At 32.2% G+C, this 23721-nt stretch overlaps 2 protein-coding genes and 1 long non-coding RNA gene across 3 annotated transcripts; 2 read left to right on the top strand and 1 right to left on the bottom strand.

Annotated features, from left to right (window-relative positions):
- Nucleotides 1-10424: 10424 nt before the first annotated feature.
- Nucleotides 10425-11764, bottom strand: LOC140180319 (uncharacterized). The gene is made up of 3 exons (XM_072220792.1): nt 11466-11764; nt 10898-11228; nt 10425-10682 (listed from the first exon to the last, which is right to left on the bottom strand). The coding sequence occupies exons 1-3, from the start codon at nt 11762-11764 to the stop codon at nt 10425-10427; spliced, it is 888 nt and encodes a 295-aa protein (XP_072076893.1).
- Nucleotides 11765-14385: 2621 nt separating this feature from the next.
- Nucleotides 14386-15673, top strand: LOC140180415 (uncharacterized). Its single transcript, XR_011874670.1, has 2 exons — nt 14386-14867; nt 14960-15673. It is a non-coding gene; the product is annotated as an uncharacterized lncRNA (long non-coding RNA).
- A 4209-nt stretch (nt 15674-19882) lies between these two features.
- LOC112697740 (receptor-like protein EIX2) lies at nt 19883-21898 on the top strand. The gene has a single exon (XM_025751052.3). It carries the CDS (start codon nt 20050-20052, stop codon nt 21835-21837), a length of 1788 nt encoding a protein of 595 aa, XP_025606837.2. The 5' UTR covers nt 19883-20049; the 3' UTR covers nt 21838-21898.
- Nucleotides 21899-23721: the final 1823 nt, after the last annotated feature.

Below are 23721 nucleotides of genomic sequence, written 5' to 3'. Positions count from 1 at the left end.
GGTTAACCCTACTCTCTGTCTTCATAACGCGTGTGCTTTTCGTTGCCATGCATGGATACACCTATTAGCCTTCATTGGTTTTCTCAATTTTCTTATGTCGGTTCCATTTGTTCTTTCTTCTTCCACATGTCCCTCCCACCGCTCTTCTCTTTGCATGCAACTCCATCAGATACAATCATCTCATTGGACAAGTTAAGCTCTTATTTATGAGAAAAAAATGTTATATAAAAAAATGTTAATGAAAAAATTTAGAGAACTAACTACCATTTAAGTTAATTCAAGTTAATTTTTTGTATTTTTCGTTTTAAAGTAAAAAAGGAATAATATTAAGAATCAATAAATTTTATAATTCGTAGCCATTAATTAATTATTATTAGTATTTTTAATAGTGTAAGATTACTTATTTTTTTATTATTAAAAAAAATTAGGATAATAAAGAGTTTTTTTTATAAAAAACCTTATATTTTTTAACTAATTGGCTCAATGACTCTAATTAGTTATTCTCCTAGTTGATTTTCTAACAGAATATTAATAAATTTTAATGTATTATAGTGTAAATTAATTTTATGCGTACGTTTAATTATGTAATATCACATTATTAGTAAAACTAACTTTTTTTATAATAATTGCGTAAACGATCATCCAAAAAAATAAATGTAATTATATGATGGTATAAAATGTATTATCTTGTCAGTATATCAAAATTAAATTCTATAATTTATAAATCGATAAAAATAATTCTAAAAAGGTAAAATAACAAGTAAAACTTTTAAAATATTTAAATATTTGACAAAAATATGAGTAGTTAAATAGTTTTGGATTTTGTTTTTGATAATAAGTTATTTTTGTCAATTCTTAAATTATTCAAGATTTCTTTTATTATTTTTGTTAGTATTTAAGTTATTTCATATAAATTTTTAATATATTCTATCTTATATTGGAAAAACCTACATTTTAGTTAAGGCTGCTTCTACTCATTTTAACTCTAAGCACTGACATTTCAAACTATGAATTTTAAATCAGAAACCAAATAATAAAGAAGTACCTTCACCTCGTCTCTTGGCCTTTCTAGTTAAAACTAAATTTACTTAACTCATAATCAGAACTTGCATTATTCTTGGGTCTAAATAGAATTAATTAGATACAGAACACCTTTACTTTTGAAATATCTTGCACCGCATTCCTACCATTTAAGAGACTACGTCACTCAAGAGTTTTGATGTGTTGAAATTTCAATGCTATTACTAGCTGTGTTTGGCTTGGCTTGAATCTGCTGACATTTTTCAACACTTATTCAGGGAAAAAATTATTATTTCTCATAACATATAATGATACAAAGATATTTATGTGTTAGAGCTAATAATATGATATTTTATATATAAAAATAAGAATAATATTATGTATATATTAAAATTACTCACTAATATAAAATACATATTAAAATATAAATACAAATTAAAAATAAATTAAATTAAATATGTATTTATGTATAAATATATTGATGACTGATTTTAGTGTACAAATAATATTTTTTAAAAAATAATAAAGTGAAACATACATACATACACTCAAATGTTTGGATTGTATATTCTGGGTTTCTTCAATAATACTACTGGGATACATACAACCAACAAGGAAAATGATATTTGTATAAAGATTTCATTTGGTCTAAAATATGCAGGTTGTAACAGCCTAGCTTAACTAACTCTTGTATGTGAATATTATTCATTTTTATCACACTGGTTTTTATAATTTTATTTTTGATAGTAGACATAATAGAAAGGTTTCCATATTCATCTATCACAAAAACCAGATATTTATAAAAATATATTTACACACTAAAATTAATTATTGAAATCATTATATATTATAAAAATATACTTATCAAGTTATCTGTCACTATGTACTATGTGTTAGTCTTAGCTCTCTCTCTATATACATGCACTGTATAGAACTATTAACATCCAAAAAGATATAAAAAAGGAAACAAAGACCAAGACGTTAAAGTTATATCATAATAGATATAAAATATTTGTATAAAAAATATTTTAGCTATAAAAATTTAATAAATTAGCGATAAATTTTACGAAAAATATTTTTTATCATTAATCGTTACTAACTAACAAGAAATTGATGATGCATTAATGACAAAATATTCGAACTTAAGAAAAATAATTGATTAGCAAGAGATTTACAAAGAAACTAATTTCTTACAAATTGAGTTTTATAGTTAAAAGAAGGGTGAAAATTTTTTTTACTAATTTGTCATAAATTAATTAGCAAGTAATTATTTAAGAATTTTACAGAATAAAAATAAAATAGTGAGGGATACGGTTGTCATTATTTTGTCGCAAGTATTTGATATTCAATTAGTGAGAGATTTACTCCTAGATAATTCTTGGCCAAATTTACCTTCATTTTATTGCCAACAATTCACACACTAATTCGTCGCTTAATAAATTTACTGTGAAAAAATGTATTAGCGAGGAACAATCCTAGCTAATTAGTCACAAAAAACTTGAAATGCATTTTGTGATAGACAATCTCCTAACTAATTTATCACTGAAATATTTTTCACAGACAACTAATTTCTCGTAAATTTATCGCAACAAATAAATCATTCAGCTAGGGGAGTGTACCTTGCTAATTAGTTGCTAAAGCAAAAATTTGGATATTGAGAACTTAGGACTTTAGTAGCGAAAAATTCGCGACCCCTTAGCAACTGACACACTTTGTTCATTAAATTCAAGTCACTAATTAGTGAGCAAAATACATTTGTCATTAAGTCGTCACAATTTTAGTTTAGCGAGTGACTTGACAACTGCAATCTTGTCGCAAAACAAAAATTATGCCCTACTTAATTTGTAGCAAATAACTCGCTAATTTCATTGGAAATTCGTCATATAGATATAACAAATTCAAAGCTAATTCGTGAATTTTTTAAATGTAATTAATCACAATTGAGTCATTAATCAAAAGCTTGTTTAGTGAGGAATTAGCAACCACTTAACTATTAATAGACTTTCCTTACTTGTTTCATGTTGTTACTAATTTTTGAGGGAAAATATTAGTCTTTATTTCGACAATATTTTAATTTAGCAACTGAACAAGTTGTTGCAAATTTATTGTAAAATTCAAGTTATTTGTTGACATTGATAAATTGCATGCAAAATGTAGCTGTCAAATATGTTCTATCGAAAATCCAATCAACACAGTAAAAAAATAGTTAACTTAAAAGTGACATTTTTTTTGCTAGAATAATTTTTTTTCAAAAAAATTGGTTTCATGTCTTTTTTTGTATGATATAACATGTGTAATTAACTAGTGAGTAAGAATTACTAAAATATCCTAGTATATATAGTAGGTAAAGTATAGATTGTGTTAGTAACACATTTTTTGGATTCTTGTATAAATAGTCTCATATTTTCATATTAGTTATCAATAATAATATAATCACTTTTGCTTCTTTTCGTTCAATTTCTAGACTAGATTTTCTCTCTCCGTGATTCATTTCATATGGTATCATGGGCATTTATAATTCATGGCCGACTCACTTAAATTCTTACACACAAGTGATTCCACTAACAATATTGTACCTACTCTATCTTCAATTTCTTCTCTATTCACTCTTATTTCCAAACCCTTCACCATTTCTCTTTCTCAAAAGATTTCAAAGAATAATTTCTTGATCTGGTGCCATCTTACAACCTTGATGATTTGTGGCCAAAAATTCTAAGATCATCTTGATTTATCCAAAATTCCTGCAAATTTCAATAGCACCAATGATGAAACAACGCTAAAAGAATCAACAACGTATAAGTCATGGAGAATTGACGACTATAACCTCACTTCTTGACTCTTTGTTTCCGTGGAAGTCCCCTTTCAGCACCCTGTCATTAGGTGTAAGTTTACACACGAAATCTGGACACGAGTTCATACATATTTTGTATCACAAATCAAGGCAAGAGTTCAACAACTTCAACATCAATTGAAGTCAATCAAGAAAATAGGTTTCACCATTGAATATGTCTTACAAATCAAAAAAATTGTTGACTCATTCAATATTGTAAAAGAGCTAATTACAGGTAATGAATACACCAATATCATATTATTTGACGGCCTGAATGAGAATTATGAATCTTTCATTACTTATGTGATTGTAAAGGATCTCCTTTATAACTTTTCTAATTTAGAAGAATTATTGATGGTTCAGGAGGATATTGTTGAGAAATTCAAAAAGACTAATCTTTTATCAATACAAGTCTATGTCTCTCAAATTACTACCTCTAAAGCACACAATTCAGAATCTTTCCATCAACTCTATGGATGTGACTCTTTTAACAACTACAAATTGCGAAACAAATTCAGGCTGCATTTTCAACCGCCGTGAGTTTGCATATTGTGCTAGTATCACTTTTCTTTGACTCTTGTATAAATAATCCTCTATTTTCATATTGATTATCGATAATAATAGAATCACTTTTGCTTCCTTTCGCTCAATTTTCAGGCTAGGTTTTTGTAATGTCCTAACTTTTTTTTGAAACATTTTACATCTAATTCCTTTTATTATTATCCAACCCTCCAATTTTATCAAAATGTCTATACTACCCTTATTTTCTTTTTCCAACCCTAACCCTAATTCCAAAATAAACTCAAACACTCTCATCTCACACGCTACACACACAAAAAAAAATAGAGAAGGTGAGGATCAGAAAGAAAAAGACAGGGGAGAAAGGGACGGCGTTGGCAGGGCTGGCAGCCGCCATTACCATCGTTGTCGCGAGAAGGAGTTCGAAACAGAGAATGGTGGAAGGAGAAAGGAAGAAGCGCGAAAGAGGAGGTGATGTCCCGTCATCCTTGCCGTCGCCCTTGGAGACCATCCCTGCCACAGCTGGAGCTTTCACTGTCGTCGTCGAGGACTCCATCGCCACCACAAGAAGCCACCACATGTGAAAGAGAATGACATGACACACAGAACAGAGGAAGGGGACGACATCTCGTCACTGACGTGCCTTGTCGTTGCCGCCTGACCGGGAGCTTCGTCGTCGCCATCATGGTTACGAGTATGGGGCTTCGAAGAGAGAGAGAAGGTCGTAAAGGAGAGAGAAACGCAATGGCCAGAGAGAGGAGAGTCTCGCGAGGAGGGAGAGTTGGTACGCCTCCACCGTTGTTGCAAGCTATGCCACCGCGCATCTGGTCACCGAAAATCGCGCTGACGTCACCGGAAGTCGCCGCCGGAAACTTTGCAAGTTTACCCTAACTCTGCCGGTTCTGTCCTTATCGATGGGGGTCACCGGAGCTGCTGATGCTCCATCCTCTTATTTCCTTTGGTAACACTCATCTTGTTCCGCCTTGTCTTGCCATAAAACTCTATTATTGACTTTATCCTATCATGCTTGATGTCCTTTTCTATCTTTGCTTAGTTTTAAACCACCGTAGGCTATTGGATTCGTTGTCATTGTTACTGTAGTTGTTCCATGTTGTTGATACTAGGGTTGTTGTTGATGTTACTGCAGTGAGGATTGCATTTGTTGCTACTATCCCGGTCTAAATTTTGTGCTCTTTTATTCCATTCTACTTCAACCTTCCTCACCTTTTATCTTGGCACTTTAGTTTGGTCTCTTCGGTCCCTTGGGACCAATTTGTGAGTATGCTTTACATTTATAATTATAATTATTTAGATTTATGTCTATAATTATTTTGATAAACGGTGCTTTGAACTTAGTTATACTTACAAAGATTACTATCAAAGGATTTTAAACTGGTTTTAATAATCGATTTATTAGAACTAAATAATTATCTTTGTTAAGCTTATTTTAATATGCACATGAGACTATATATTTTTATGAGACTATATGTATGTTCGAAGAAGTTTTATATTATTTTAAAGCATTTGATTTTACTCGAATATGTATTTTTGAAACAATGAAGTATTTATTGGTACTTGCTTATTTTGAAATTGTGAAATATATTTAAAATGCCTTAAGATTGAAAAAATATGATTGACTATGATTTAGATGAGAAAGTATTATTTTATTTGATTTGATACCTCATATTTAAAAGACTGAAAAATTTGTTATATTCGAAACTTAACTATATGTTTTGAATTGGTTTGGGTGGGTTGTATCAGAAAACCGTAGTTAACGGCGGTTATGACGTTAACCTAAATGCATCTGGCTCAGACATCAGCTAGCAGGGGTGTTGCTAGCTTAATGTGTAGGCCACACGTTAGATTTGTTATCCCGTACGGACACACGAAAGGAAAGGGCTACCCTTAGAGGTGGAGCCACGTGTAAGTGTGGATTATTTGATTTGCTTTCTGTATGAGAACTCCCTTATTGATTCACTCATTCATATAAATTACTATTTTCTCACTAAAATTATTTTTATAATAATGTTTATATATATGGTCTCATATGAATTATAGATGTACTATCTAGTCACTGGGTTGCAAAATTCACTCAATTTTTTCTAAAAATAAATTTTCAAGAATAAATATTTAATTATGTGAACCTTTCTATATCTAAGATTAATGATCTGCAAGGAATATTTATTCTTTGTTGAGTTCGTAAAAATCATCTGCTCTATATATCATAGGTATGATCCATCTATATTTTATTTTTGCTAAAAATATGTAATTATTCATTTTTGAAACTGTAAATTTATCAAAAATATTTGTAACTTTTTTATTCGTCTTATATTCGAATCTATTAGACTTGATGAAAAACTATTTCTTTAAGCGCCAATCATAACTCATTTTAGACTGTAACAATTTTCTCTCTCCGTGTTTCATTTTATAAAAGATAAAAAAATTAAATTGATAAACCCGATTTACTTATTGGGTTAGCCTTCAACAATCAGGATTATAAATAAGAATACATTTAGGAATATGTATAAAATGAGGACATTCATATTTATAATCAAATTATATAAAAAATATTATTAAACTAGATTTATACATACAATTATCTGTCAGTATTTATATTTATATTTTTAAAAAATTATTATATCGTTGTATATATATGTTAAAATATTTTTATAATTTATTATAAAAATAAATATATTCTTTTAAATATTTTTATTAAAAAACTAAATAATTTTTTGGTTGTGTGACAAAAAATTCTTATACATTAAAAAAATAAAAATTAAATATCTTAATCTAAAAATCTCAAAAAAATAAAAACAGAAAATAAATTTATTATGTTGGACCGACTGTGGAGAGCTCTCGACAACCGGAGAGATTTCGCGGAGAAATCAAGTGAGAGAACATAAGATGAGAAGACACTATATCCAACTCAAAACCTTAAGGTGTCAAGTTAATGGGTGAGCCTCCACATCAAGCATCAACTCCTCTCTAGCTCTTCCACTACCACGAGTATTCGTCCATCACACCGCCGCAAAACACCGCGGGACACCTCTCGACAACCGGAAAGTTTTCGGGGAGGAATCAAATAAGAGAGCATAAAATGAAAAGACACCACATCCAACTCAAAACCTTAAGGTGTCAAATTAATGGGTCTCTCATCTTATAAATTCCTCACTCTTCCATGCTTTCTTTGATGTGGGACTAACTTCAACACTCCTCACACTTGCAATACTAACATATTATTCTTGTTCATCTTCATTTTTTTTGTTCTTGTTGTCTTTTAGATTTGTGGTATTTCGTAATCCGACAAAATAAGGATAATCTGTCGCAAATCGGAGCTCCATTAAGAATTTGTCGCTGTTCAATAAATTATTGCAAGCACAATGTAAAATTTAAACAAACCCTCAATACTTTAGTTAAACAGATTAGCAAACTAACCACTAGACTAACTTAACTTAATTACTTCTCTCATTGTATTCTTTGATTGCTCGCTATTGTTCTGTTGTCTGCTGTTTGAAATAAAATAACAAGTAGAAAGCAAATTTTCAAACTTTCTAGGCCGACAATCTTTTTTATGTTTTTGGTAGAATTCGCTCATGTTTAGTTAATGAAGCTTGTACATCTTTGTGTTTAGGGAATATGTTTTAAGGTACCTACGAGTCAGTCTTCGTTAAAAATAATAGATTAAATTAAAATTTTGAGTCTATTAAACAAAAAAAGTTCACTAAATTCGCATGGTTGAATCTGCGAATTTTGGTAGAGCAGTGCAGGATTGGGCTAACAACTATTGTTTAAAAAATTATATTTAAAATTTTGTAAAATTTTGAATGTGCAATGCAATCACACAATTAACAAAAAAAAAAGATTACAAAGCTCTAATAAAATCTTAGCACATAGAGTTTTGTCTTTCCACCTCTAAGAACTTATATATAAGAACTTTGGTAATGGTATGTAAATTCCTCATACGCATAACGTTATTGACTTTATGGTTATAAGCAGCCCAGAGTTTCAACAATAATTCACAACTACAAATTCTTAAAAGATACAAGACGTACATCACTGGGACTAATTAGCAAAACATTCATATTGATGATGCATTTTTCTATGTGAGAATGAGTTCAATCCATTCACTCAGTATAAAACTCCAAATTAAATCTTAAAACAGGTATTGGTAATTTAAGTTTGAATGTTTATTGTGGATTATAAATTAGTTTGTAATTTGACTTTTTTTTTATTTGTGTTTTATATTATGTTATATTTTATTAAAAAACTTTAATTATGTGATTTTTTGTTAATTTAACTATTAAAAAGAAGAGATTAGCTAGACCTATCTAATAAAGTAGTACGGATTATAGATTTTGGTCTATCTAACCATAATTATTTTTTTTTTAAATAAAGAGTTCAATACAATAAAGTGGAGTAGTCAAAGCAGACAAACATAACAATCAACGTAAAAGTAACATAACAATAAAAAGAAAAAATTTCCTGTCATCTCTGGCATAGCCATCAATAACTAAAGGAGTCTATACTTCTTCACTCGTTGTGGCTCAACACCGTTATGTTGATAATGTCTTCAACTCCTATGCTTTTATTCTGAAATATCCTTCTATTCCTTTCCAGCCAGATGTTTCAAACGATCGTAAAGAAACATCTCAATCGTTGCTCTCTAATAGAAAATGTTCTTTCATCGAACCTGAAATAGACCATTATCGGCCAAACATCGATATCCAAGCATTCCACACATGCCAAGCAAAATCACAGCCTAGAAACAAGTGGTGCACATGTTCCACATTTTTATTATATAAAACACAGATGTTATATTTCTAGTTAATGATCCCAAAACGACTTAGCCGTTCTTTTCTATTCACTCTACCTATTAGGACAAACCAAGCAAATAGTTCCACTCTTGGTGGAACTAACCCTTTCCAGATGATCTTAGTGAAACTGTAGCTTGTAACCTCCTTTGGGAGTATTGCCTCCTGCAAAACCTGTATAAATGAGTTAGTTGAAAAAACTCTTTGTCTATCAAATTTTCACACCACCCTATCCTCTCTGTTATTTACTAGTTTCACAGGTCTCAACGCCTCATGTAATTGACCCAGGAGTTCCAACTCCCATTAAAAGAGCTCTCTCCTCCATTGGAAGTTTCAAATCCACGCTAACCCATCCCAGAACCCACAATCCCCTATAACAGATCCACATTAGTTTGAAATAGGGAAAAGTCTGGGAAACCGATCTTTCAGAGACCCACAAAGCAACTATATATCCTCCCAAAACCAAATACACTGCCCATCACCAATCTCCATGGACAATCATGTAACCATCTTATCTCTTATATGGTTATTTGTTATTTGCAACTGACATATATCCTTTCATGGTCTTCCTTTAGTAGGTAGCACTTGAGTTGATAGTAGCTCATTAGGATTTAGATTATAACAGGAACAAACCAACTTCTTCCACAACGAGCAATCTTCCTTTGCAAACTGCCACCACTACTTAAACAACATAGCTGTGTTACGAATCATAGTCTCTCCAACTCCCAACCCGCCTAATCTTTTAGGGGCCTGCACCACTTCCCATCTTACTAAAGCCATCCCATTTCTACCATCCTCCTTACTCCACAGGAACCTTCTTTGCAATGAAATCAATTTATCAGCAACAACTCTTGGCATCTTAAACAAATTTAAATAATACACTGGCAAACTATTTAAAACAGATTTAATCAGCACCAATTTTCCAGCTTTATTTAGTATTTTAGCTTTCCACAGACTGAGCTTCTCCTCAACTTTGTCTATTATAGGCTTCCAAGTCTTCACCAACCTCGGATTTGCACCTAAGGGGATACCCAGGTATCTAATTAGAAGGGAATCACCCTTACAACCCAACAACTGGCACATACTCTGGATCCACTGTTCTTCACAATTTATCGGAATCAAGCTCGACTAGTCAAAGTTAATACTGAGCCTAGACATCAACTCAAAGCATCTCAGTAGCCGCTTGTAATTCTTAATGGTTTCCTCCTTTGGTGGGCAAAACAGAGAATTGTGTCATCGGCAAACTAAAGATGTGACAACGCTATGCTATCTCTCCCAATCAACAATGGTGATATACGTTCGTTCCTAACTGCCTCTCCAACCATTCGATGTAGTACATCCACAATCAGTACAAACAAGAAAGGAGAAAGCGGGTCACCTTGTCTCAAGCCTCTTTCCATCTTGAACGGCTTGGATGGCGACCCATTTTTCAGAACCGACATAGATGCTGTAGTCACACACTCCATAACCCACGATCTCCATCTATGTTCAAACCCCATCTTCTGCAATACAATGTCTACAAAGTTCCACTTGACTCTATCATATGTTTTTTAAAAATCTAGCTTGATTATTGCTACTTCCTTTTTCCCAGTTTAAGCCAATTTATAGTTTCACATGCGATAAGTGACCCATCATGTATTTTTCTTTCCTTTAAAAATGCACTCTGAGTTTTCCCTACTAATGCTGACATCACGGATCTCATCATTCTAACCAATACCTTGGAGATAACCTTGTATACACACCCAACCATGCTGATAGGTCGCAAATCTTTAATCTCCCTTGCCCCAATGAACTTAGATGCCAACGCCACCCAAGTGATGTTGGAGTCCGCCGGCAACCTTGATGTCTGAAAGAACCCCATCACTGCTGCCGTGAATTCAGACCCAATCTCCTCCCAACACCTCTTAATAAAATTTGTGTTGTACCCATCACAACCTGGTGCCTTAGAAGACTCACAATCCCACTCAGCCTCTCTGATCTCCTCAATTGTCGGCAACGCCTCCAGACTTACAAAATCTTCCGGCTCTATCCTACCCACCAGACCGTCCCTGAAACCCACCATAGAAGAATTATCCTGGTGATATAACTCTTTATAGAACTCTCTAATAGCAATTTTTATTCTAACTTGATTTCTGACCAGTCTATCGTTGGTTAACAGTGTATCAATCCTATTATTCCTCCTTCTTGCTAAAGTTATATTGTGAAAGTATCTTATATTTTTGTCCATCTCCTTTGCTTGCTGAGACCGAGACATCTGTTTTTAATGAACTTCTTTTCTGACATACCACCGCTCACAGCAAGTAACCAGCGCCTTTCTTCTAGCCTCCATCGTTCCATCATACACCCCATTGCTTACCATATCATCAACCTTCTTAATTTCTTCCTCAAACTCCGTAATCTTCTTGTCCATATCTCCAAAATTAGCCTTATGCCATCTCCCTAACGAAATTGTTAAAGCCTTCAATTTGTCTGTGAACTGAATCTCCCCCAAACCTCTACACTCCTCAACCATTCTGAAAAAGTCTTCATGTGTAAACCAAGAATCTAGACTTTGGAACGGCCTTGAACCTTCCCTCTGCTTCATGTCTTCTACTATTACATGACAATGATCTGACAAGCCCTTGGTCCAACTCGTATCCGAGTCTCAGAAAACTCCTATAACCACTTCAAACTCACCAGAGCTCTATCTATACGACTGCAAGAACGCCCCCGAAACCATGTGAACTTACGATCTGTGAACGACAAATCCACTAAATACATGTCTTGGATCCAACTCTTGAATTCTTCTGCCGACCTAGGTAGAACATCAGTACCTTGCCTTTCGTCCACATGTACTATTTCATTAAAGTCTCCCATGTAGCAACTAGGAACCTGACATAACCCGGTCATATAAATCAGCTCCTCCCACAGCTGAATCTTTGCATCCCTATCATGTGCACCATAAATCAAGAAAAAAGCACAATTGAAATTACTCTTTACCAAGACCCTTCAACACACAACTATCTCTCCCCCTTATAACAATTATTCATTTTAAACACTAATTAATCTCATATTAACAAAAGTCCACCTGATACACCATCAGAACCTACAAATTTTCACCCCACACCATCTTACCCTCATATTTTTGCAACATTAAATTTGGTCACAGCCTACTTTTTAGTCTCAATCAAATCTAACACATCTAAAAATTTTAAATGATTTTTAACTATCTAACCATAATTAATAAAAAAAATTTGTAGCATATATTATACGCATATTTTTCTATATATAAAACCATAAATTTTATTTAATTTTTCATTGCATCTATTTTAAATATGGAATAATGGTGCATTATTAACAAAATTTATTATTTTTAGTTAATATTTAAATAATTTTAAACATTAAAGATTAAATTCTAAATCTTAATTCTTAAATCTTAAATTTTTATAGTATAAAAATAAGATTTTATCTCAAAATATAGACTTATATTAATAAAAAAATTTATTCTTCTAACATTTTTCCTAAATATAATTATTTATATATTTTCTTCTATCAACTTAAATTAAAAAAAAAAAGTAGTATGAGAGCATATCAGAAACCCAGTGCTACATGGAACCACAGCACCTAACACTGTCTTACAGGTGCGGACAATGTAACTGTAACCTGAGTAAACAGATCTTGGAAGCTAAAGTTAGAATTCGGAATTGCCAGCTGGCAGAGTTAGTTAGAAACGGTTAAGTTAGTTAGTGCTCAGTTAAGTATATCAAGTTTGTAATCACTGCTGCTAATATATATATGCAACTCATGTAAGTCAGCAAAGTAGTTTGACTAGTACATCAATCATCATTTTTGCCTTCTCTGTTTCTCTATATATTGCTTGTAGTTTCTTGATTCTCAACTCATCCATCTCACTTTCTTCTCTAGAATGTAGAGTTTTCAAACTCTCTTTCTTCTCTAGAATGTAGAGTTTTCAAACTCTGCTCTTGAACTCACACCACAGAGCTTGACCCTCTCTAACCATGCAATTTTAACAGTAATAGGAATTTGACATGTTCTAATATGTGTGTTTGGATTAATGTTAGGTCACTTTAAAACATTTATATAACTCGTGAATCGTGGTTGTCCTATTCTTACGAATTTGTCAAGAAATTATGGTTCACTGGTTCTTCCATAATAAGTTTCCAACTTCACATGGTTTGACTTTGGAATTCTTGATATTAATCATTCATTCACAGGGAACAAGGACTTATATATAGTGTAGGTAACTATTATTACGAACGTATAATAAAGGGAACATATAACTCGACGTGTTATCTACACTATCATTCATTCACCATACAATAAAGGGCAAATGAAAGAAAAGAAATAATTATTACGAATATCCAAATGGGAATAGAAGAAGAAAACAAAGACTCTAAAGTTAAATAATAGTGTAGATAACACGTCGAGTTTTTTTTTTTTTTTTTTTTTTTTTGAGGTCACCAGTTTTCTATATTTATTTATATATTTTAAAATAAAGAATATTTCACTATCAATAACATCGACCCTTAACCAAATTTTATCTCGAAGACGTTGATATCACTAATAATAGCTACTTCCATCCGTTTATAACGTAATATATATTATTTTGAATTTTACACAAAAATTCTTGCATAGTTGCATATATATATACAAATGAAAACAAAGACCAAGACTCTAAAGTTATGTTAAGTATCTGTGTAAATAACAAGACGAATTTTTTTGAGGTCATTGATTTTCTTTTTTACTTAAATATTTTAAAATGAAGAATATTTCATTATCAACAACAATGACCCCACTAAATCAAATTTTTCTCACATTCCAATTTGAATAGTGACCGGCATTAATATAATTGATCACAATACTAATAATCAACTATCCAATTAATTATTTATATAAAATTTATATATTAAAATACAAAATATAAATTAAAAATAATTTAAAAAATTTTAAATAAAATTTTAATTTATATGTCACTTTAAAAAGTTATATATATCTTATAATTGATATTAACTTTTTCAACATAAAAAAAATACTGATAAATTTTTTTTTAAATATTAATAAGGTAAAAGATAATTTTTAATAAATTTTTAAAAATTATTTATTGTCCTATTTTAAATTCATAAATTTGTAAGAACTAAATTTTTTGAGATTTTAAGTTGTAACATTAAGCCACATATATTAGTAGTGGTGGAGCATTTCAATTTAAAATGTGTGTACAAGCATTATAAATAGGAGAAAGGAGTTGAAGGTGGAAACTCAGAGAAATTCAAACATGTCTCCAAACACAAACACATACACTGGCATGGTTGTGCTTATCTTTGTTCACCTTTATTGCATGACGTTGCTAACGTCCTCTGAGTCTGAGTTGATTGAGTGCATTCCAAGTGAGCGGGAAGCACTTCTAAGATTCAAGCATCATCTCACTGACCCTTCCAACAGGCTTTCTTCTTGGAATGCTTCCAATCCCAACTGCTGCCACTGGGATTATGTTGTTTGTAGTCATCTAACTTTCCACGTCCTTCACCTTCACCTCAACACTACTCTATCATCAGAATATGATGAATATCCCTTTCCCATTGCTGTCCCGCTCGCTTACGAGAGGTCCAGGTTTAGTGGAGCGATAAATGATTCTGTTGTTGAATTGAAACATCTGAATTACTTGGACTTGAGCGGTAATAGTTTTGGAGGTATGCAATTTCCTACTTTCCTTTTTCGAATCACCTCCTTAACTCACCTTGACCTCTCTGCTTCTGGATTTTATGGCAACATTCCTCATCAGATTGGAAATCTCTCTAATTTGCTCCATCTTGACCTCTCATATGTTGCCTATGGAAAACTTCCACATCAAATTGGCAATCTCACCAATTTAATCCATCTTGGCACCTCTCATATGCTCTATTGAGTGTATTCCAAGTGAGCGCGAAGCTCTTCTGAGGTTCAAGCATCATCTCATTGACCCTTCAATAACAGGCTCTCTTCTTGGAATGTCTCCAATCCCAATTGCTGTCAATGGGATTATGTTGTTTTTGACTAAGGAAAGATGGTTCAGCATTGCATGACAGTTGGCAACATTATGAAGAATGAAAGATAGTAAGGACACAAAGACAGCACAAAATCAAATTGCAGAAAATCATTAGCAGAGTTTAGTAAAGCAAAACAAAAATGCAGTGCAATGGGCAGTAAATGTGACGGTGCAAAATGGAAAAGAAAGCACGGGAAAAAAGGACCGTCACAACGGGTAGAATCAGCGAGAAAAATTAAGAGAGAGTGAACTAATTTAATGAAACAAGTTTCTCACCATATAGTTGATTCTTAACAATATTTGAAAAGAAAAATTCATAGCAACATTTTATATATGTAGAATTATTTTTCTTTAATTTTGTACTTCATTGTAAATTTTATTGTTATGACTATATGATATTTATTTTTCTATAATTGAAAAAAAAGTCAAATCATATCGAGATGAAAAATAAAAAAAAGTCATAAAAGAAAAGAGGTAAGAAAGATACATTAAAAAAAGCTAAAAAAAAATTTTTTGTGTATTTAATTGTTAAATTAGAATTCATTTTTCTTGTCAAGTTGGGATAGCTCTTGGTGGTTATTAGACTTGATTATTAGAAGCTTAGTAGTTGATAATAGATGAATTAGATTGTAATTCATTAGTATTGGTGTTTGTAACCAGTTTAATTATAATAAAAGTTCTACCATAGTTGTCATGGAGACTAGATGTAGGTTTCATTGCACAATAAAATCGAACTAAAATACGTGCTTGCTTGATTCTCTTCCTCCCTATTCTATTCTGTTATGGTTTTAGAGATAAAACGAAAATAATCTCCTACATAATTTGCTTCTGCAAAAATAGAGCAAAGAACTTAGTTATTGAAACTAACTTAATCCATCCTCCCTTCTTAAGTTTTAACATTATCATTAATATTGATACTTATAAAATTAATTTAAAATTAATTTTTTTAAACAATTGAATCTTGATTCTTAATCCCGTTGTTTGACTTCAGCATCTGCAACGACTGATACACTAGAACTCTGTGGTACAGTAACACCATTATCTTCTACGCGTCTGTGAGGTTCTTGTAATTGGACATGAAACCGCTCACGACAATATACGTGGGATAGAACACGGTCAAGCCACCATCTATGCTGTCCTAAAAAGTTGGAAGAGCCTTTAAAGATTTGAGCAAGTCTGCAAATGACTTGCAACTTTTCTTGGACAAAATGTTGACAATGTTGATCTGGTTGGGGGCCGCGGTGGGTGCTTTTGCTTTAGGAAAGCTCGATGCGCTACTGATTTCGAGGATGAAGATGTAAGGGATTTCTTGGATGGACTTGACGTAAAAGGAGTGGAGTCTGTCATTGTCTTTGGAGGCGAAACCTATTTTGTCACCCTTAAGGTTGGTGATATTGACATAGCTGGCAGTTCCAGCGGCAGTACCAGTGGCCTGGAACATGGAAGAGCAAAAGCAGTAGAAGTGGTGATGGCAATGGTGGTGGTAGGGTTTGGTATTGAGAGAGTGGTGGTATGGAATAAAATTAAAAATTAAAAGTAAGTTATATTAGAAGGTAATTTGAAAATTTTATTTAAAATTTATAGGATTTGGATAATTTTGTCTGCAAAATCCTATCTTTCATGGGTATAACTTTAATTTTTGTTTTTTATGGATAGAAATATCATCGTTCGAATCTTTTATGATCAGAAATGACTATTTACTCTTTATTTAAATTATATTATTTTATTAATTTTATTTTTTGTAGAATAAAAAAGTAGAGAGAAATAGAGATTGAAAGAGAAAAGAAGAAGAAAGACAAAAAAGGAGAGATGGAGTTTGTTAATTTTGGAGAAAAAAAATTTTAATTGTAATGAAAGAATATTTCGTGACACATGTTTGTCAAATTAGTAATATAAAATATAAATTATAATTAAGTTATATATAAAGTAAGAAAAATAAAGAGAAATAAAAAAGACGAGAGAGATAGATAAAAAGATGTAAGAAGGAAGTTTATTAATTTTAGAAGAAAATATTTTTTTAATTTTAATGAGAGAGTGTCATGTGACATATTTTTTCATTGTTAAATTAGTAATATCATATAGTTATATTTTAATTTTAATTATAATTAAAAAACATCGTATTGTATATTTTAATTGTCAAATTTATAATTAATCATTGATAATAATATATAAGAGAGTTAGAGTTAGTGAAGGAATGAGAGAAATAGAAAAAGAAGAGAGGAAGAAGAGAAATTTTTTTTAATTTTAAAACAAAATTTAGTTTTAATTATAACAAAAAGTAACATATAACATATTTTGGGTATAAAATTTAGTAGAATAAAACTCTACATCCAAACAAAATTCTTATCCAAGTATATTCAAATTGTTGTAATAACTTTTTAAATCACGTGTTCCTTCTCCTTTTTCTTTTCTGTTTCTTTCTCCTTCTCCTCCTCCTTGTATTTCTTCTTCTTCTTCCAAATTCGGACAGGTTCTTCTCCAATGAAGCACACACAGACTTTTTTTTTTTCTTTTTTTTTTTTCTAAATTTGCACATGCAAGTTTTTCTTCTTTCCTTCTTCTTCTCCTCTTCTTAGAGATTATGAATTCAATTCAATTCAATTCAAAACAATTCAATTCAATTCATAATAAACCAAACATATTATTAAGATAAAACAATTGTATAGTACTAAATGAATAGAACATTATCCATTATATAAAATCAAATTTAAAACAGTTTTATGCATAATGAACCGAATATGTTATTAAAGTAAAACAATTGTATAGTACTAAATGAACGGAATATTATCCATTATATAAAATCAAATTCAAAACAGGTTTTGGCATAATGAACCGAATACGTTATTAAAGTAAACACGTTAATTCGATTGAAAAAATAAACTATTAGAAAAATGTTGGTGATGACGATAACAAAATAAGAGAAGAAGAAGAGAATGAGAAGAAGTAAAAGAAGAATCTGCATGTGCAAAGGAGGAGGAGGTATGCGTGAATTTAAAAGAAGAATGTATGTGTGTATTTGAAAGAAGAAGCGCCTGAGAGAACGCTCATTTAATGAAAGTGATTTTTGTTGGTGTTGGACTTACTTGAATAAACTTGGATTAAAAAATACTTGGATGTGTAGTAATCCTAAATTTAGTAATACATAATAGATAATAGATATAATTCGTGGTTGTCCCATTCTTACTAAGTTGCCAAGAGTCGAGACATTATTATGGTTGAGTGGTTCTTCCATAATAAGTTTCCAACTTCACACGGTTTGGCTTTGGAATTCTTGATGTTAATCATTCATTTACAGGGAATAAGGACTTATAATAAAATCCATATGAAAGAAAAGAAAGATAAATTATTAAGAACATCCAAATGGGAATAGAAAACGGAGTTGAAGGTGGAGCATTTGGAATTAAAATGTGTGTAGAGGCATTAGAAGGGAGTTGAAGATGGAAACACATAGAAATGCAAACATGTCTCCAAACACAAACACATACACTGGCATGGTTGTGCTTATCTTTGTTCACCTTTATTGCATGACGTTGCTAACGTCCTCTGAGTCTGAGTTGATTGAGTGCATTCCAAGTGAGCGGGAAGCACTTCTAAGATTCAAACATCATCTCACTGACCCTTCCAACAGGCTCTCTTCTTGGAATGCTTCCAATTCCAACTGCTGCCACTGGGATTATGTTGTTTGTAGTCATCTAACTTTCCACATCCTTCACCTTCACCTCAACACTCCATTCGAATATGATTCTGAATTGGCCATTCCCATTGACTTGCTCGCTTACGAGAGGTCCAGGTTTAGTGGAGCGATAAATGATTCTATTGTTGAATTGAAACATCTGAATTACTTGGACTTGAGCGGTAATAGTTTTGGAGGTATGCAATTTCCTACTTTCCTTTTTCGAATCACCTCCTTAACTCACCTTGACCTCTCTGCTTCCGGATTTTATGGCAACATTCCTCATCAGATTGGAAATCTCTCTAATTTGCTCCATCTTGACCTCTCATTTGCTATTAATGGAACCATTCCACATCAAATTGGCAATCTCACCAATTTAATCCATCTTGGCCTCCAAAGTGATTATTATGGTAACTCATTGGTTGTTGAAAATGGTGATTGGCTTTTGGGTCTTACCTCCCTTGAATATCTTGATTTGAGGGGTGCTAACCTATCCAAATCATTTAATTGGCTACACACTATGCAAGCTCTCCCTTCTTTGAAAGAGTTAAACTTACAAGCTTGTAGCTTGGGTGATTATAAGCAACCATCCAAACTTAACTTTTCGTCCCTGCTTTCTCTCACCATTTCTGTTGCTCCCAAGTGGATCTTTCAGTTGAACAAACTTGTTTCTCTTACATACCCTTCTAATTATTATGACTCGTCTGATATTGGAGGTCCAATTCCCGATGGTATTCAAAACCTTACCATGCTTGAAAATCTTGATTTGTCATACCATTCATTCTCATCCCATATACCAGATTGGTTATACGGTCTTCATCGTCTCAAATCTTTGAATTTAGGAGGTAACCATCTGACTGGGACTATTTCTAATGCTTTGGGGAATTTGACTTCTCTTGTCTCCCTTGACTTGTCAAACAATCAGTTTGAAGGAGCAATTCCAACTGTTTTGGGGAATTTGACTCCTCTTGTCTCCCTTGACTTGTCATACAATCAGTTTGAAGGAGGAATACCATCCTCTTTTAGAAAGCTATGCAATTTGAGACACATCTCTTTCTCAAATCTCAAATGCAATCAACAACTTTCTGAAATCTTACAAATTCTTTCTCGAGAACTCAAGAGTCTTGTGGCTTCTACTTCTCAAATCTCAGGTCACCTCACCAATCAACTTGGAATGTTTCAAAATCTTGAAATGCTTGATCTCTCCAGCAACAAGATTATTGGAGAAATTCCTCAAGAGTTTGCAAAGCTTTCCTCATTAAGATTTGTCGAATTCTCCACAAATCAACTTACTGGAAATCCATTTAAAATTCTTGCATCAGCTACTAAATTGTTATCACTTGCCATAGATGACAATTTATTTCAAGGGATTGTGCATGAAGATGACTTTGCCAATTTCACTACTTTACGTGTGCTTTCAGCATCAAGTAACAATTTCACTTTGAAAGTGCATCCCAGTTGGAAACCAAAATTTCAACTTTTAAAACTGAAAATGAGCTCGTGGAAGTTAGGTCCAAGATTTCCATCATGGATTCGGTCACAAAATCATCTTCAATATTTGGATCTATCTAATGCAGGGATTTCTGATTCCATTCCCATTTGGTTTTGGGAAACAAGTCATCATTATTATTATTTGAACTTCTCTCACAATCATATTCATGGCAAGCTCCCAAAAGAGTTAAAGATTTTCGAATCTTATGATGGAACAGTTGATCTTAGCTCAAACCATCTTCATGGAAATTTACCCTTTGTGAGTGTGACTTTGCTTTGGCTAGATCTCTCACATAATTCATTTTATGGGTTATTAATGGATTTTCTTTGTCAAAAACCTGAAAAACCAAAATGGTTACGAATCCTCAATCTTGCATCAAACAACTTATCTGGAGAAATTCCCAACTGTTGGAAGATGTGGCCACAACTAGCGGATGTCAACTTAGAAAGCAACGGTTTTATTGGAAGATTGCCCTCTTCCATTGGCTCTTTATCAAGGCTACAATATTTGCATATACGTAACAACACACTCTTTGGAAAATTTCCTGTCAGTTTAAAGGAAAACAAGGAGTTGATTTTGTTGGATCTTGGAGAAAATAAGCTCACAGGGAATATTCCTAGATGGATTGGAGAAAGGTTGGTAAATTTAAAATTTCTTCGGTTGCGATCCAATAATCTTTCAGGTACCATTCCCAACGGATTATGTGATATGAAGTTTCTCCAAGTTTTGGACCTTGCACTAAATAATTTGTCAGGCAATATACCAAATTGTTTGAACCATTTGAGTGCCATGATAAATAAAACTAGTGCAAGTTCATCCATCCAGAAAGACATGATGTATGGCAGTGATACTATAAGCATGATTCTATGGGTGAAAGGAAAAGATGCTGAGTACAACAACATTCTGGGCTTAGTGAAAAACATTGATCTTTCATCTAATAAATTGTTTGGTGGAATACCAATGGAAATCACAAACCTAACTGGTCTGATTTATTTGAACTTGTCCAAGAATGAGTTGACTGGTCACATCCCTCAAAGTATTGGCAATATGGAGTCATTGGAATCCATTGATTTCTCAGGCAACCAACTCACAGGGGATATCCCTCAAAGCATCACAAACTTGAACTTTCTGAACAAGCTAGACTTGTCCTACAATCACTTGGAGGGCAAAATCCCAACGGGCACTCAGTTGCAAAGCTTTGAAGCATCCGATTTCGTTGGCAACAAGCTATGTGGTCCACCATTGCTGCTCAACTGTACCATGGACGGGGAAGTTCCTGATGATGATGCTAATGACAATGAAAAAGAGAGAAAGAATCATAGAGTGAAGTGGTTATTTGTGAGTGTGGCTTTTGGATTTATAGTGGGATTTTGGGGATTTGTGGGTCCACTGTTCATATTCAAATCATGGAGGTATGCCTATTACCGTTTCCTTGACGATGTGTGGTACAAACTTCAATCATGTATGTGACTTTATGTGATGTTTTTCTGGTGCTTGGTTTTTCCTTTGTGTGCATGTGGTCCTGCTTAGCTTGTTTAAATGTAATCCAGTTAGTATTGTTGTCCCTATAATAATAACACTTAATGCGAGTCAGATTTGGAAAAATCCAAGTACCATCTGAAAAGATGCACTTACGATCAAGATAAGGCACTTTGAATCCCTCTTTGTCTGAGTCTGAGTTATAGAAAATATTTTAGTTTTTTTTAACAGAAGAAAAGAGAACTCAACCATTTAAGCCAAAATCAGCACAATGGGTAGTATCTAAAGAAAGAAAAATGACATTAACCTCATAAGGATCTGTATACAAATCATATCTTTTAGCTTGAACTATTGAAATGACTGGTATTATGTAACTGTATGAACCAGCAATAACTGTTGGCAATCTGGTTCCAAACAAAGATTGAAGAATGGTGCTTAGCCCTGCAACAAAGAGAAGGGTCTGAATCACCCTCACCTTCTCAGCCTACATTAGATCAAAGAACTTAGTATCATTGAATTTTTAGTGTGTTTAGAAACAAAAGAATGAATCAAAGAAAGATTGAGAAAGTGATTACATCTCCTCCACCCATTTGAAGAACAATTATGGTTGGAATCAGTGACACTCATGCCAAGAGTCAAAATATAATGCTGGAACCCCAACAAAAATGCTTCAGCTGCATTGTCATCAAATTTCAGCTAAAATTTTGAATGCATGCAAACCTAAATTCATTAATTGGGAACATAATGTTTTCTTCCTATGACTGATGGCTATAAGCATTTTCTGCGTGCACTTGTCCACAGCCTAGATTCTTTGTATTGGATTTTTTTTTTATCTTTCATTTTGGATGATATATTATATTTTGAAGAATATTAGAGGATCATTAAAATTTTTTTTATTATATTATTTAATTGTTCAAAAATACCCTTGCTTCTCTTTCATTCATACATATTTTTTAAGCTCATTATCATTAATATTTTCAAAAAAAAAAATTTATACCATAAAATATTTAGAAAAAAATAAAGAATATATGAACATGTATTCTGTATGAATAAATGAACATGTATTATGTATGAACAAATGAAACATGTATTATGTATGAATAAAGCTTTTAGCCAAAATTTCATAGCCGTTGCTATAAAAATGCAGCAACATTAGAATGACAAGCAAATAAAAAAAAATAGAAACACCATAAAAGCAGATCCTAGACCCCTCCGAGTTAATCATTATACCACTAGAAGTGTCTGTTGTTGTTCTCAATTGACCATTTGCATCTTTATAAACACAATTGCATTTCCTTAAACATAGTTAAAGAGTAAATTATACTCTCTAATCAATGATCATAGCCTAATATGCATAACAATTGGCATGGTCTCGGTAACACATATCAAATATTCTCTCTTTTTAACATTGGTATTACAATGCTGAATGTGAATGATATTGTTGAGATTTAAAAAACATAAATAAATTTCAATGTTCAATGCCTCTTAAGATTTTACCTTTTTCTTTTGCAATTTAATCTTCTTGAAATGTTAATAACAAATATTATTGTGAATGACAACTTGTCAATAAAATTTTGATGGATTTTATTAATACTTTAATTGAATTCATATTAAACCGGTTCAATTGTTATATTAATACCAAATTGGTTTAATGTCAAATCCAATTTTCATCAAGTTAATGATAATATAAATATAGTTTATTATGAACCTAATTGCATTCCTTAGTATTTTAAATGGATTATTAAAATTTTTTATACATTCAATGTATTAGAAATATCCTACTAATATTTGTTTAAGGTCTAAGGATATATTTTAAAAGCATTATTTGACTCAAATTTTTTTATATTTCTAAAACATTGAATAAATTAGCGTCTT

Source organism: Arachis hypogaea, chromosome 16 (assembly GCF_003086295.3).
Source record: "Arachis hypogaea cultivar Tifrunner chromosome 16, arahy.Tifrunner.gnm2.J5K5, whole genome shotgun sequence".
Lineage (NCBI taxonomy): Eukaryota > Viridiplantae > Streptophyta > Magnoliopsida > Fabales > Fabaceae > Arachis > Arachis hypogaea.
The sequence above is the reverse complement of the archived record's forward strand: the minus strand, read 5'-3'. Positions and strand labels throughout refer to the sequence as shown.

What these genes read in the sequence shown, in the direction of transcription:
- LOC140180319 (XM_072220792.1), bottom strand. Translation starts at nt 11,764, where the DNA reads ATGAAGCAGAGGGAAGGTTCAAGGCCGTTCCAAAGTCTAGATTCTTGG. An exon ending in GTTACTTGCTGTGAGCGGTG is followed by an intron (nt 11,229 to 11,465) that starts GTATGTCAGAAA and finishes GGTGGGTTTCAG; the next exon opens with GGACGGTCTGGTGGGTAGGA. An exon ending in TATACAAGGTTATCTCCAAG is followed by an intron (nt 10,683 to 10,897) that starts GTATTGGTTAGA and finishes ATTGTATTGCAG; the next exon opens with AAGATGGGGTTTGAACATAG.
- LOC112697740 (XM_025751052.3), top strand. Translation starts at nt 20,050, where the DNA reads ATGTTTCAAAATCTTGAAATGCTTGATCTCTCCAGCAACAAGATTATT.